General features: G+C 37.8%; 1 protein-coding gene across 2 annotated transcripts in view; it reads left to right on the top strand.

The window, feature by feature from the left end:
- Micu1 (mitochondrial calcium uptake 1) overlaps positions 1–12,912 on the top strand; it is a 197,754-nt gene that overhangs the window by 111,204 nt on the left and 73,638 nt on the right. For both annotated transcript variants that reach the window (XM_076834763.1, XM_076834764.1), the window contains exon 7: positions 11,731–11,813. In XM_076834763.1, the coding sequence (XP_076690878.1) occupies positions 11,731–11,813 (83 nt within the window). The remainder of the gene's footprint in view (positions 1–11,730; positions 11,814–12,912) is intronic.

The raw sequence follows: 12,912 nt of genomic DNA, 5'->3' as shown, positions 1-12,912 counted from the left end.
TGTTTGAAGACACGAATGGTATAACTCTACTTTGTATACAACCAAAGATATGAAAAATTGTGCTCTATATGTGTAATATGAATTGTAATGCATTCTGCTGTCATATATAACAAATTAGAATAAAAATTTTAAAAGCTTTTTTTAACAAAGTAATCTAAAATAATGTCTAGTGAAGATAGGCAAAATTCCTATTCCCAGTCCTCTTGCCATTGAGCAGAACAGTGTGCTTAGTTGGGTCATGCACTGCTGGAATACATTGTGGAAAGGATCCCCTGTTACTCTCCCTGTAATTAAACATCTTGTTCAGTAAATAAGATACACATATGTTTATAAACAAGAATACATTTAGAGCAGCTGCAGTCCAATAGAGGGGATAAGCATATAAAAATAAGGATCAGTATATTTTAAAATTACATCTTAACCCCCATATGTAACTAAGTATTGTTTCCCTCAAAATAGTTTTCCAACCAGGGGGCATATGCCTGTAATCCCAGCAACTCGGGAGGCTGAGATAGGAGGATTGAGAGTTCAAAGCCAGCCTCAGCAAAAGCGAAGTGCTAAGCAACTCAATGAGACCCTGACTCTAAATAAAATATAAAATGGGGCTGGGATAAGGCTCAGTGGTTGAGTACCCCTGAGTTCAAAAAAGGAAAATAGTTTTCCTCCCTTCCTTCTGTTTTTTCCTCCCTATGTACACACATCATTTAATCAAGGACTAAAAAACAACTTTGCATACTAAGTCAGTATTCTTCAACTTCCAAAATTGTTAAATGAAGGTTTCTATGGGTTTTTTCTGGATTTGTTTGTTTTTGTGGATATTTTTTGGTTTTCCCCAAGAGATTTAGGAAAGAAGATATCTACATCTTCCAGATATGGTTGAAATTTCCCAGTCATTTATTTTATTATTTTTATTATTCTTCAAACTAGTCACTTGAGCCTATCTTTTTATCGGATTTGTAGTCATAGTGATAATCATTTTTTAATATTTATTTTTTAGTTGTAGTTGGACACAATACCTTTATTTTATTTATTTATTTTTATGTGGTACTAAGGATTGAACCCAGGGCCTTGCACATGCTAGGTGAGTGCTCTGCCACTGAGCCACAACCCTAGCCCCTGATAATCATTTAATTTTAACAATTTTTTACTTTTTCCTATTGTTAAAGATTTCACATTTAATTCAAATTAATAGAAAAAGGTTCCAGGCAGGGTCTGGATGAGTGTTCTTCAAAATGTGCCTGAAAGTAGAACTAGAAATGAGGGAAGGGGGCTGGTGGTGAAGTTGGTGGTTTAGTAATTTCCTAGCATGCCTGAGATTCTGGATTCAATTTTCAGCACTGGAAGAGAGAGAGAGAGAGATAAAGAGAGACAAACACACAGAGAGACACATCAGACAGATACATGGGGGGTGGGGAAGTAGGAAAAGGGAAAAACACTTTATAAAAAGAAATGGCTTGAGGCTGAGGGTAGAAACCCATAAGTTCAAGGCTGGCCTTAGCAACTTGGTGAGACCCTGCTCAAAATAAAAAGGATTTGGGGTGTAGCTCAATGGTAAAGCGCCCCTAGATTCTGTCTCCATTATTAAAAAAAAAAAAAAAAAAAAAAAGCCAGATACAAATACTTTAGTCTGTGGGCCATAAGTTCTCTGTTGCAACTATTTAACTGCTCTTATATTGGAAACATAGCCATAGATAATAAATAAACTGCTTGCTAGTTAGTCCATGTTTACTGACACTTGCTTCAGACTTTAATTGTTTCTTACAAAATTTTATTAGAAATAGTATGTATATTTCACAGTTCCAGTGTCCTTGAGTGTCTGAGAATGTCTTCATTGTTAATATAGGTAAAAAAAATGATTTCACTCTTGTAGAATTCTTAGAATATAAGGTTTCCCCCTCAAAACTCTAGAACTTGCTCTGTAGTTTTCAAGTGTGGAGGAGAATTATGATGTAATCTAATACTTTGTTTTTCTCCTGATGCTTGATGTTTAGGATTTATCATTTTACCAGGGGAAATTTTTTTCCTATGTTAAAGGAGCAAAACTAAGAAAAACTGGATGAATGCATTTGCATACCAGGAACTTTAGCTGTTTCAAATTAGCTTATTGTTATTTCCTCACTGACGAAATTTCTAGATACCGTATTCCCAAAATCAGTAATGAAAATGTCTGCTCATTTTGCCATTTCTAATTGCATATTACATGGGAAAATATATTTTTAAAAATTATTTTCTTTCTTCTCCACTCCCTCTCCCCCAGTACTGGGGAGTGAACCCAGAGAAGCTGTACCACATCCCCAGCCCTTTTCATTTTTAATTTTAAGACATGGACTCACTCAGTTGCTGAGGGTGCTTTGAACTTGAGATCTTCCTGCCTCAGCCTCCCAAGTAGCTTGAATTATAGGCATGTACCACACAAACAAGATACTATTTCAGTTATGCAATTTGGTCCTTCTTTGGTGTAGTTTAGTGGGAGTATATAGTCGTACAGCTGCAGAAATTATATTCAGGAAATATTTTAATTAATTTACTTATGTTTGAGTGCACTCACTAAATGATAATAAATTGAAACTTGTGGCAGAGTCAAAAAGTTGTTATAGTGTTTTAGTTGTAATTCTAGCACAACCCAAAGAGAGAAACTTAATTTAAATTTTGTTTCATAATATAATGTATTCTGTAACCAATTATGATCCCAATTGTTGGTTTTTTTTTTACATTTTCTTTTTTTCCCTGTGCCTTACAGTTGTCAAACAGTATCCAAAAAGACCTGATTGTAACCAGTCTTTAGTGGCACATACCTATAGTCCCAGCAATTAGAAAGGCTGAGGCAGGAGGATCACAAAAAGGGATAGGGATGTGGCTTAGTGGTAAAGCACCCCTGGGCTTAATCTCTAGTACTAGGGGGGAGGGAGAAAGACCTAATTATTAAAGGAAAGATGGTGGCAAATCATGCTGAATAATATTTTAAGTGTGATCAGGCTGTGAATCCGGAAGAATTAAACACCACCTTATGGCCACAAGTGAATTTTTATTTATTTATTTATTTATTTATTTTAATATTTATTTTTTAGGTGTAGATGGACACAACACAATGTCTTTATTTTTTATGTGGTGCTGAGGATCGAACCCGGGTCCCGCCTGTGCTAGGCGAGCGCTCTACCACTGAGCCACAATCCCAGCCCCGAAAATTTATTTTTTAAGCTTAAACTAGATAAGGCTGCAGAGCAGAGCTTTCAGTGGTGAATAACTGCCTCAGAAGGAATGTAATCAGTGCTGGATGGCAATAAAACCCAAAACTTCGGGAGCTGACTTGGGGAGCATAGAACCTCCATGCTACATTCCCTTTCTCCATCCTTCCCTAGAAACCAAAGTGCAAGCAAACTTTTACATCAGGGTGGCTGATGGTGAAAAACAAGCGAGCAGGCCCAAGCTGGGGAAACTCCTGACTTTTAGTGAGCTTTCTCCTTCAGACAGGTCTGGAGATCAAGAACTCTCAGTAACAGCAGTGCACAGCCTGGTAGGCCCACTGCTATGGGCCACTGCAGCTGTCAGTATCAAGGCTGCTCCGTGCCATAAAATAGGCTACATCAGGAGGTAAAGGTGCCACGGATAGCAGCAGGACCATCTGGAATGCTCAGGGGCTCGAAGCCAAAGATGGGAGAACCAGTTGGGAAAGAGGAAAGCAGAATCTGTGGCAGACTAGGCTCAAGGGAGCTCACAATATTGGTGAAATCCTATAAGCATGAAGGTCCTTCATGGCCTGTCAAGCAAAACCATAAGAAAGGGGACATTTCCTTGCTCTACCTCCTTGTCTGCTGTGTCAGTCCAGATCTCTGGGCTGGAGGAGTTCAACATGGAGACTAGTAGGTCTATCTGTGTCTGTCACTGGACCCTCCTCAGCTCTGCTCCTACAGTTCCCTCAGATCTCTCACCATCCTTAAGCAGCAGAGCCTGGGAACATTCTAGGACATACAAAGCATCCTGGATCCTATCCCAAAGAAAATTGCCTGGGGTCATGAGCATAATAGGTTATTTGTACAGTCAACTTTCTAAAATGCCTTTGTTTATTTTTATGTGATGCTAATGATCAAACCCAGTGCCTCACACATGCTAAGCAAGTGCTCTGCCACTGAGCCATAGCCACAGCCACAGCCCTACTTGTACAATTAAGATAGTAGAGACTCCAACTCTTGAGTCTTCACATAAGAACAGGGGACCTCAAATATCTGGCTGTAGGAAATAGTGATGAGCTATTTCCTACTTTTTTTTCTTTGAGCATCCCTCCCAAATGTCTCTCTATAGCTGTATGACTTTGGTCAACTTCCAGGGAGGGGCCTGAAAGTCCTCAGCTCACCACAGTTTAGGAACACCAAGGTTCCTACTGGAGAAGGGGCTGTCCCTTCTGGTAGACTTTCTACCTCAATAGTCGGTGGCAGAGAAGATATGGGCCCATAGATGTTTCAGGGCACTGACTGGGCAGAGTGGTTTAGCTAGTTGTGCTGGATCATTTCTGGACTTCGAAAAGATACTCATTAGTACAATGTGTGGATCTAGTCAAGATCTGACAGCTTGCTGGTCAGTGGTAAGATTGCTTTGCAAGTAATGAGCTCAGTAATTACATGATATCCAATCCAAGTCTCCAAGTGGGACTTGAGTACTAACCTTGAAATGATGAATCCACAATAGGTGACCTTGCACTGGCACTGTGCACAGCAGGATGTGCAGCAGTAGTCCAGCAGTTAACCTCCCATGATTGGAAGGGCTCAGCTGGCCCCATCTGTTTTCCTGCAGTGTCCTCCTTTGCCTGACAGCTATAGAAACACAACACTCTAGGCAAGAGCATGACTATCCACCATGTAGCTCAAGGACCAACACTTTCATGGCCACCTCCGTCTCTTCCTCAGAGGCTGGCTCCTATCTTCTAAGCAATATCAGTATAATATAAAATATATTTATAATTGTTAGGGTTTGGATGTGAGGTGTCTACCAAAAGCTCACATGTGAGACAATGCAAGAGGGCTCAGAAGGGATTGGGTTGTGAGAGCCTTAAAATAATCAGTGGATCAGTCCCTAATGGGATTACTGATGGCTGGAGGCAGGTGGGTGTGGCTGTGGTTCGTTGTGGGCATGGTCATGGGGTATATATTTTGTATCTGGAGAGTGGAGTTTCTCTATCTGCTTTCTGATCATCATGTGAGCTGCTTCCCTCTGCCACACTCTTCTGCCATGATGGTCTGCCTTACCTCCAACCATGAAGAATTAAGTACACCTTCTGTGGACTAAGATCTCTGAAACTGTGAACCGTCAAATAAACTTTTTGCTCCTCTCAGTTCTTCTGGTCTTGTCCATTAGTCACAGCATGAAAAAGCTGACTAAAACAATAATGTATAATTATAGTATAAGTCCTGAATAACCATCTGGATGGTATGATACCCTCTTCCAACTGCCTTTCTGCCTCAGGCCTCCGAGGGCAGGTGACTATTGGGATAAGGCATTCTTATCTGTAGTTATCTGTAGCCCCTGCAGTGGTGTTGAAGCCCAACCTTCCTCTCATAAACACTAGCAATGCAGATGGAAGGTACAGAAGCAAACTTTGACCAAAAGGTGAATGACCAAGAGTCAACCAAAGAAGATCCCCCAGCCACCAGCTCTGGGAACTCAGCAAGCTATTGAGGCCACAGCTGGATCCACCTGAGTTCAAGAATGAGGCCACTTTCTTTGCCTTCGTGGCTTAAAGAACCAGCTGGCTCCCCCACACGACTGCCCTTTTTCTGTTTTTCTTCAAAATTGGAGAAGAGGATATGTCTGTGTCCTGGATACGAGGAAATCTGAAGCGCTGTTCAGAGAACCAGCCAGGGTTCTAGGCCTTTGAAGCCCCACAAGCACTATAGAGCAACAGCAGCAACCCCGCTTCTCCCTCCACCCCACCAAAAGAGCCCCTTCCAGCAGAGACACTGCTTTTGAAGAAAGTTCAAAAAAACCTGATAGATTATCAGAGTATACTATAAAATAATTACTACCAAAAACAAAATCCAATATCAAAAGGCAACCTAGGTCAGTGAAAAGAAAATCAGTCTGCTATTGCTTAAGTGTTAGGATATTTTCTTTTTGCATAGTATTTTTCTGCAGCTAAGTCATCCCAAGGAAGTGCTATACTACAACACATTGGACCATGGGGACTTTCCCCCCAACTCTGTGTGAAGGACAGAAAAATTTCCTCCAGACTCTCCCTAACTGTCATATCTTAAAGCATTCAGAAAAATTGAGGAAGGGGCATATTTTGTGGGAGAGGGATACCAGGGATTGAACTCAGGGGCACTCAACCACTGAGCCACGTTTCCAACTCTATTTTGTATTCTATTTAGAGACAGGGTCTCACCAAGTTGCTTACAGCCTTGCTTTTGCTGAGGCTGGCTTTGAACTCCTCCTGCCCCTGCCTCCTGAGCAGCTGGGATTACAGGCATATGCCACCATGCTCAGCAGGAAGGGGCATTTTTTAAAAATACTTTTGTTTTATATATTTTTATGTGGTTGTGAGGATCAAACCCAGTGCTAGGCTAGCGTGTGCTAGGCTAACATTCTCCCACTGAGCCATAACCCCAGCCCAGGAAGGAGCATTTTTTTAAATCAAATCTTAAAAAGAGTTTTCTCTTCCAACCCTCAGCCTGAATATTATGTAGAAAGCAAGATACCAGCACATTATATATTAATGCCAGTCCATTATTCTGCAAAAATGCAGTCCTGTTCTAACACATTATGTCCAGAGTTAACTCTATCTAGGCTATTACACTTACAGAAGGCATTGACCATTTAAGGTGCCCCAGAGGGACTGGTGATGTAACTCAGTGGTAGAATGCTTGCCTAGCATGTGGTGTAGGCCCTGAGTTAAATCTCCAGTGCCACAAGAAGAAGAAGGGGAAGAAGGGGAGAAAGAGAAGGAGGAGGAAGAATAATAGTAGTAGTAGTAGTAGAAGTAGAAGTAAAATATCTCAGAGGAGGGTTGTTAGCATGTTGATCTGGAATCAGATTCTGAGAAGACTTAGTAGTAGAGACATGATAATAGTTTGTATTTATTTGTTGGGAACAAAGCAGTATTTTGCTATGCGATATTTTTCTCTAGAAAATTAAACTATTACAATTTGTAGGCACTACAAAGAGTAGGTTTAGGCTCTGCTTATTTAATATTGTCAACAGTGCTTAAGTCTTAAGTGGTGACTTATGTGTGAAATAATCAGACTGTGTGATCACCCTTGTAAGATCAGTAGAATAGTCAAATCATTGAATGGAGGATTGTAATCTAAAGTTTTTCCTAATTCAGAATTCTCTGTTGCTGCATGTTAATGACTTCATTTATCCAACAGCAGCATTTTAAAACAGGGATGAATACAAGTAGAGTTTTTGGTTAAAGACTCAAACCAACAGAAAATGAAAACCTTGTTTAAAATATAATCTATTCATTTTTTCATCATTCTGTCAGTAATGTCAGAAAGGAATTTAAAGCAGCAAATGACTAATCATATTGGAAGAGCCAGAATTAGAGTTCTAGCCCTGTGCATTTTCTATTAAAGGACAGCTAGTGAAAGAGACCTAAAAGTTTCAGGACAGCTTCTGTTGTTGCTATCTGATTATTTGACTTAACTACACATAGAAAAAGATGTTTGTTTTTTTTTCTTATTACTAAAGCAAAGTAGAAAAATTGTGTCTCAGGGAAGTTCAGAGTTATTGTTAATGGGTAGATAATATTGTAAAAATGGACTCTTAACAGAACAGACCTAATGTAGCTCTGCATCCTAGTAGCAAAAAATTATGATGTAAATTTTAATCATTTCCTATATATGGTAAGACCATTTGGAAATTATGTGGCTTTCCAAATACTATTTTTAGCAGGAGGAGGCCTCACTGTTCACTCTATAAGTACCCCAGAATTAAGAATTTTTTAGACTTTTATGAGTTCACATAAATCCATAATACCTTCAGATTTCCAAAATAACTAGATTTAAAAATTATCCTGAAACCTACATTTAAAAGTAAACAGGGACATTTACAAGAGAATTATCCAAAATCATATTCTGTGTAGTGTATTTCACTTCAGACAAGCTGGTTTTGGTCTTGTTTGTCTCATCTGCTTTGATGTGATCAGGAAGTGAAGATTGAATATGCTGTGAGGGACCACCTGCTGGAAGAACCTTCCCTCCTCATAGACTGGTGAGACCTTAATGAGAATATTCAAGATTGCTGTCCAGCTTGCCTCAGCAGAGACCAAGCACAGGAGCACAGCCTCTAGATGGTCCTCACATTACTTTAATAAGCATTTAAGAATAACTCCTCATACAGCACACAATCTACAAGAAACTAAAAAGAGAAATATCAGGCAGTACAAGGTGTGCTTTTTTCAGTAAAATTCATTTAACCTTAGTTATAGAAGGAAGTAATAACTGATTTGCTAGAATGACCAAGTCATTTAAATGATCTTGGCACATGCCTTCGTGGAACTCACAGGACAGTAGACATAGAAGATTATGATAAGCTCAAAGTTTGTTTATTTATTTTTTTGGTTTGAGTACTGGGAATTGAACCCAGGGACATTAAACCACTTTATCACGTCCCTAGCCCTTTTTACTTTTTAAAACGGGTCTTGCTAAATTGTTTAGGGCCTTGCTAAATTGCTGAGACTGGCTTTGAACTTGTGATTCTCCTGCCTCAGCCCCTGGAGCTGCTAGGATTACAGGCATAAGCCCCCCGCACCTGGTTTAAGTTCAGATTTTAAAACATCCTGCATATCCTGTGTCATCAGTGGAGATAAGTTATGTGAATGCTGCTTTAATTCCTATATGGGAACATTTTGACCTGGTTCTCAGTGATATATATTTTTTCTGTTTCTGTTAACTTAAACTGTATTCCTCCTGATGTTGTCATGCCATTTCACTGCTTTTCCTCTTCCCTGACCTGAAGTATTGGTTTCTGCTTGCATTTTACCCTTTCCTTACCTCTCAGTTCTCTTTGGGTAACTTTATGTCAGATTGTTCACAGCTAACCATATATATGTCAGTAACGTCCATCTTTACTCTCTTTCTTTAACCTTCGATTCATATTTCTTTCATCTCCTGAACATCTCCATCTGAATATGCTGTGGACCCCTTGAATTCAGCAGATCCCATCTGAACTATTATATTTTTCAGACATTTTACCTCTATTTTATTTCTTGGTAAATGACATGCAAGCTACTCAGTATCTTAGCCAGTTATGCTGTCATCCCTTTTCACCCTCAACCCATCACAGCTAACTAATCATTAAGTTATATAATTTCTGCCTTCTTAAGATATTTCAAATTTGTTTCAAAATTCTTCTCCATTACCACCACCATCATCTCAGTTCACATTTTAGCATTTGCAAGAGCTTCTGTAATCTTCACTGAAACTGGCTCTTCTTTTCCAACTCATCATTCACAGGTAGCCAGAGAAGTCCTTTATAAAGGCCTCATTATGTCACTATCCTATCTAGAACCTTCAGTGGGTTTATATTTTCTGCTGTTAAAATGGCAAATATCTGCAGAGTTTAGGCACATAGTATATATGAGTGAAGTGAGCCAAGTGTGAGACTTAGGAAAGAATAGAAGAGTATACTCTGATAAAGAGATTCATATTCAGAATTTTGAAAGACATGACAAACCTATCTGAGAGTCTAATGTTGTCTATGGGTCTCCAATTAGGATAGCCAATTAGCATGATATGGTGTGCTTCTTTGATATCAATCATCTCCTTTTGATAAACAACTTGGAACTCTCAGCTTTTGCAGAGACTGATGCAAACAGTCATGTTTTATTGTTGTTGTAGGTCAAAAAATATAAAGAGTGTACATATCTACATATATAAGTTTTCTGTATTTGTGTCAGAGGTCAAGGAGCATAATGAGATATTTTTGTAGGCTTTGGAGTCACTATTGTTCTAAGTCCCATTCCCATTTCTTCCACATTTTACCTGTGATTTTAAGCTAATCATTTAACTGCTTTGAGCCTCACTTTCCCCCATTTAAAAAATAAAGAAATAAAAACTTTCAGGATTGAAAGTAGTACAAAATCGCATGATAAACAGATTGAAATTTTCTAGCTCAATGCTTGGCATATAGTAACTTCTCATTAACAGATTATTTTTATAAAGGTAGGAAAATTTTGAGAAGTGGCAATAAATAGACAAAAATTTTATTCTCTCAGCTGTATCCTTTCTAGCAATTGTAGTTGTAGTTGTGGTCCAAAGTAGAGCAAATCTATTGGAAGCCAACAGAAAATAAAGCTGACAGACACATGTTTCACTCAGGCAACTAAAACTAGGAACTTACCAGCCTAGCTTGCTAGCCATATGAAAATGAAATTTAAACCCTGAAGATACTATTGAGAAATTCATAAGCAAGATAGGTATATGGATGTTCTATAACCATGCATAACGCACAAAGGTCATTCATCTTTTTTTGTCCACATCTAATCTTTACATTTTTTAGTAAAAATAATATTAACTGAAATTTTAATTTAATGGTATTAGGATATATATAGGGTATTTATTTTGGCTTATTCTCTTAAGCTATATAAACTGGAAGCACCAAAGTAAGGATGTCAACAACTTAGTTTTATTCACTAGAACATTTAGCATGGTAAGGGAAGAAGACTGTTAAATTTGTTTTATTGAAGTGCATAAAGTATATTAATTTTATTTTGATTGATCCCAGAACACTAAAGAATTATTGAAAAGTTTTCATCATTCACTTAATGGAAAGAAAATATATTCTATCTTGTCAGGTTTCGCATGTTTTTATTTTGTATTTTGAACTTTAGGTTAATTTTAACATTTAAAGATACTTTACTCAGTAATTTGTGTATACACCGATATGATTGTTTTCAGTATGCTGTTCTGTCCTACCACAACTGTAGTGGCAATGAGTAAACTAGTATAAGAAAACAGTTTGACATCCTTGTTGTTAGAATAATATGTATAGAACTCCTGGTTATACTTAAAATGGAGGGACTAGAAAGTTAGTTGGTTTTAAAGACAAAACAAAGACTTAGACTGAAAGCTTCTTGCTTTGTGGCAGTTTGTCTCACCCTAGACAGATTTTCTTGCCTAAATAAATAATGCTCAATTTAAGCAACTTAGCAATAACAATATATAGCTTCAGTGGTAGAGTATGTGCCTAGCAAGCTTGAAGCCCTGATTTCAACCCACAGCATCTAAAAGAAAAAATTGGAATTTTGTACAGCTAAGAGGTTGGTGTCTAAAAAGCAAAGGTGAAGTATTTAAGAAAAAGCATTGAAACACAAAGATAGGCAATTACTGTCTTTGCTGGCTGCAGTAACTCTTTTTAGTTTTAAGGAGTATTACTGAAAGGTAGACCTAAATAAACTCTGTGTCACTTTTTTTTTTTTTTCCTGGTGCTAGGGATTGAACCCAGGGGCACTTAATCACTGTGCCACATCATCTCCAGCTTTTTTTATTTTTATTTTTTATTTTTTTTTTAATTTAGAGATAGGGTCTCACTGAGTTGCTTAGAGCCTTACTAAGTTGCTGAGACTGGCTTTGAACTTATGATCCTCCTGCCTCAGCCTCCAGAGCCTCTGTATCATTTTCTGACATGGGTGTTATATTTCAGTATTTAACCATTTGTTTTTCTTAAGTTATTTTTTTTATCAATGCCTTCTAAATATATTTTTCCTCCCTCCTGTCTCCCTTTCTGCTTTTCTTGCAGCTCCTCAAAGAAATTTTGAAATTGCCTTCAAGATGTTTGACTTAAATGGAGATGGAGAAGTAGACATGGAGGAGTTTGAGCAGGCAAGTTGTTCTGGCAAGTTCCTTAAATACATTGTTATTTAGTGCTGGGAATTATACTTCAGTGGTAGAGTACTATCCTAGATATACAAACCCTTGGTTCAATCCCTAGCATCACAAAAAAGAAAAAAAAAAGAGGCAATAAGTACATTAACATATAAAACACATTTTCATGTGGATTAGGTTTAATAAAGGATTTAAAAGTAATCTCAACTTTAATTATTTTTTAAGTCTAAAAGTAGTGATGGATTTATGTTTAAATCTGTATATTATGATTAAATGTCTAATCAAAATGGTAATAATGGCTGTTGTTTGTTGATAATTTACATACATTACATACATTATCTCTCATCCTTATACCAGTCCTGTAAATATAAGAAATATTGCCCACATTTTAAGGGCATTACCATTATTTGCATGTATATTTGTTAAATTAGGTATGTGTGAGGCTAACGGCTAATGTTTCTACTCAAGACATTCATCAGATGCCTTCTATTTGTACTTTCGTTTGAAGATAAAAAATTTTCTAAATTCTTGAGTTTTATTAATGCTCTACCTATGAGCTACATCTCAAGCCCTTTTTAATTTTTATTTTGAGACAGGGTTTCTTCAAGTTGCTGAGGCTGGCCTCTGACTTGGAATACTCCTGCCTCAGCCTCCCAAATTGCTGGAATTATAGGTGTGTGCCACTGCATAAGTCTATAGACTTGCCTTTTAAAATTCATTTACATAGGTAGGCCACTGTTTCTGGTCCCAAGAATTATTGTTTCTCAAAGATTGAACAAATTTCCCATGTCTTCTTAGAGTATTATTTCATACCACCTTTGTGTTTTATGTATCATTGTAATAAATGTGTTTTCTTAGATGTTAAGAATTTGCCAGGCACAATGGCTCATACTTGTAATCCCATAATTTGGAGGCTGAGACAGGAGGATCCCAAGTTCAAGGCTAGCCTCAGCAATTTAGCAAGACCCTGTCTCAAAATTTAAAAAAATAAAAAAAGCTGGGAATGTGGCTCAGTGGTGGAGGGTCCGTGGGTTCAAACCCAAATATGAAAAAAAAAAAAAAAAAGGAGTGAGAGGGAGAGGAGGAGGAGAAGAAA

This window comes from Callospermophilus lateralis, chromosome 15 (genome assembly GCF_048772815.1).
Source record: "Callospermophilus lateralis isolate mCalLat2 chromosome 15, mCalLat2.hap1, whole genome shotgun sequence".
In the NCBI taxonomy this organism is placed as follows: Eukaryota; Metazoa; Chordata; class Mammalia; order Rodentia; family Sciuridae; genus Callospermophilus; species Callospermophilus lateralis.
The sequence above is the reverse complement of the archived record's forward strand: the minus strand, read 5'-3'. Positions and strand labels throughout refer to the sequence as shown.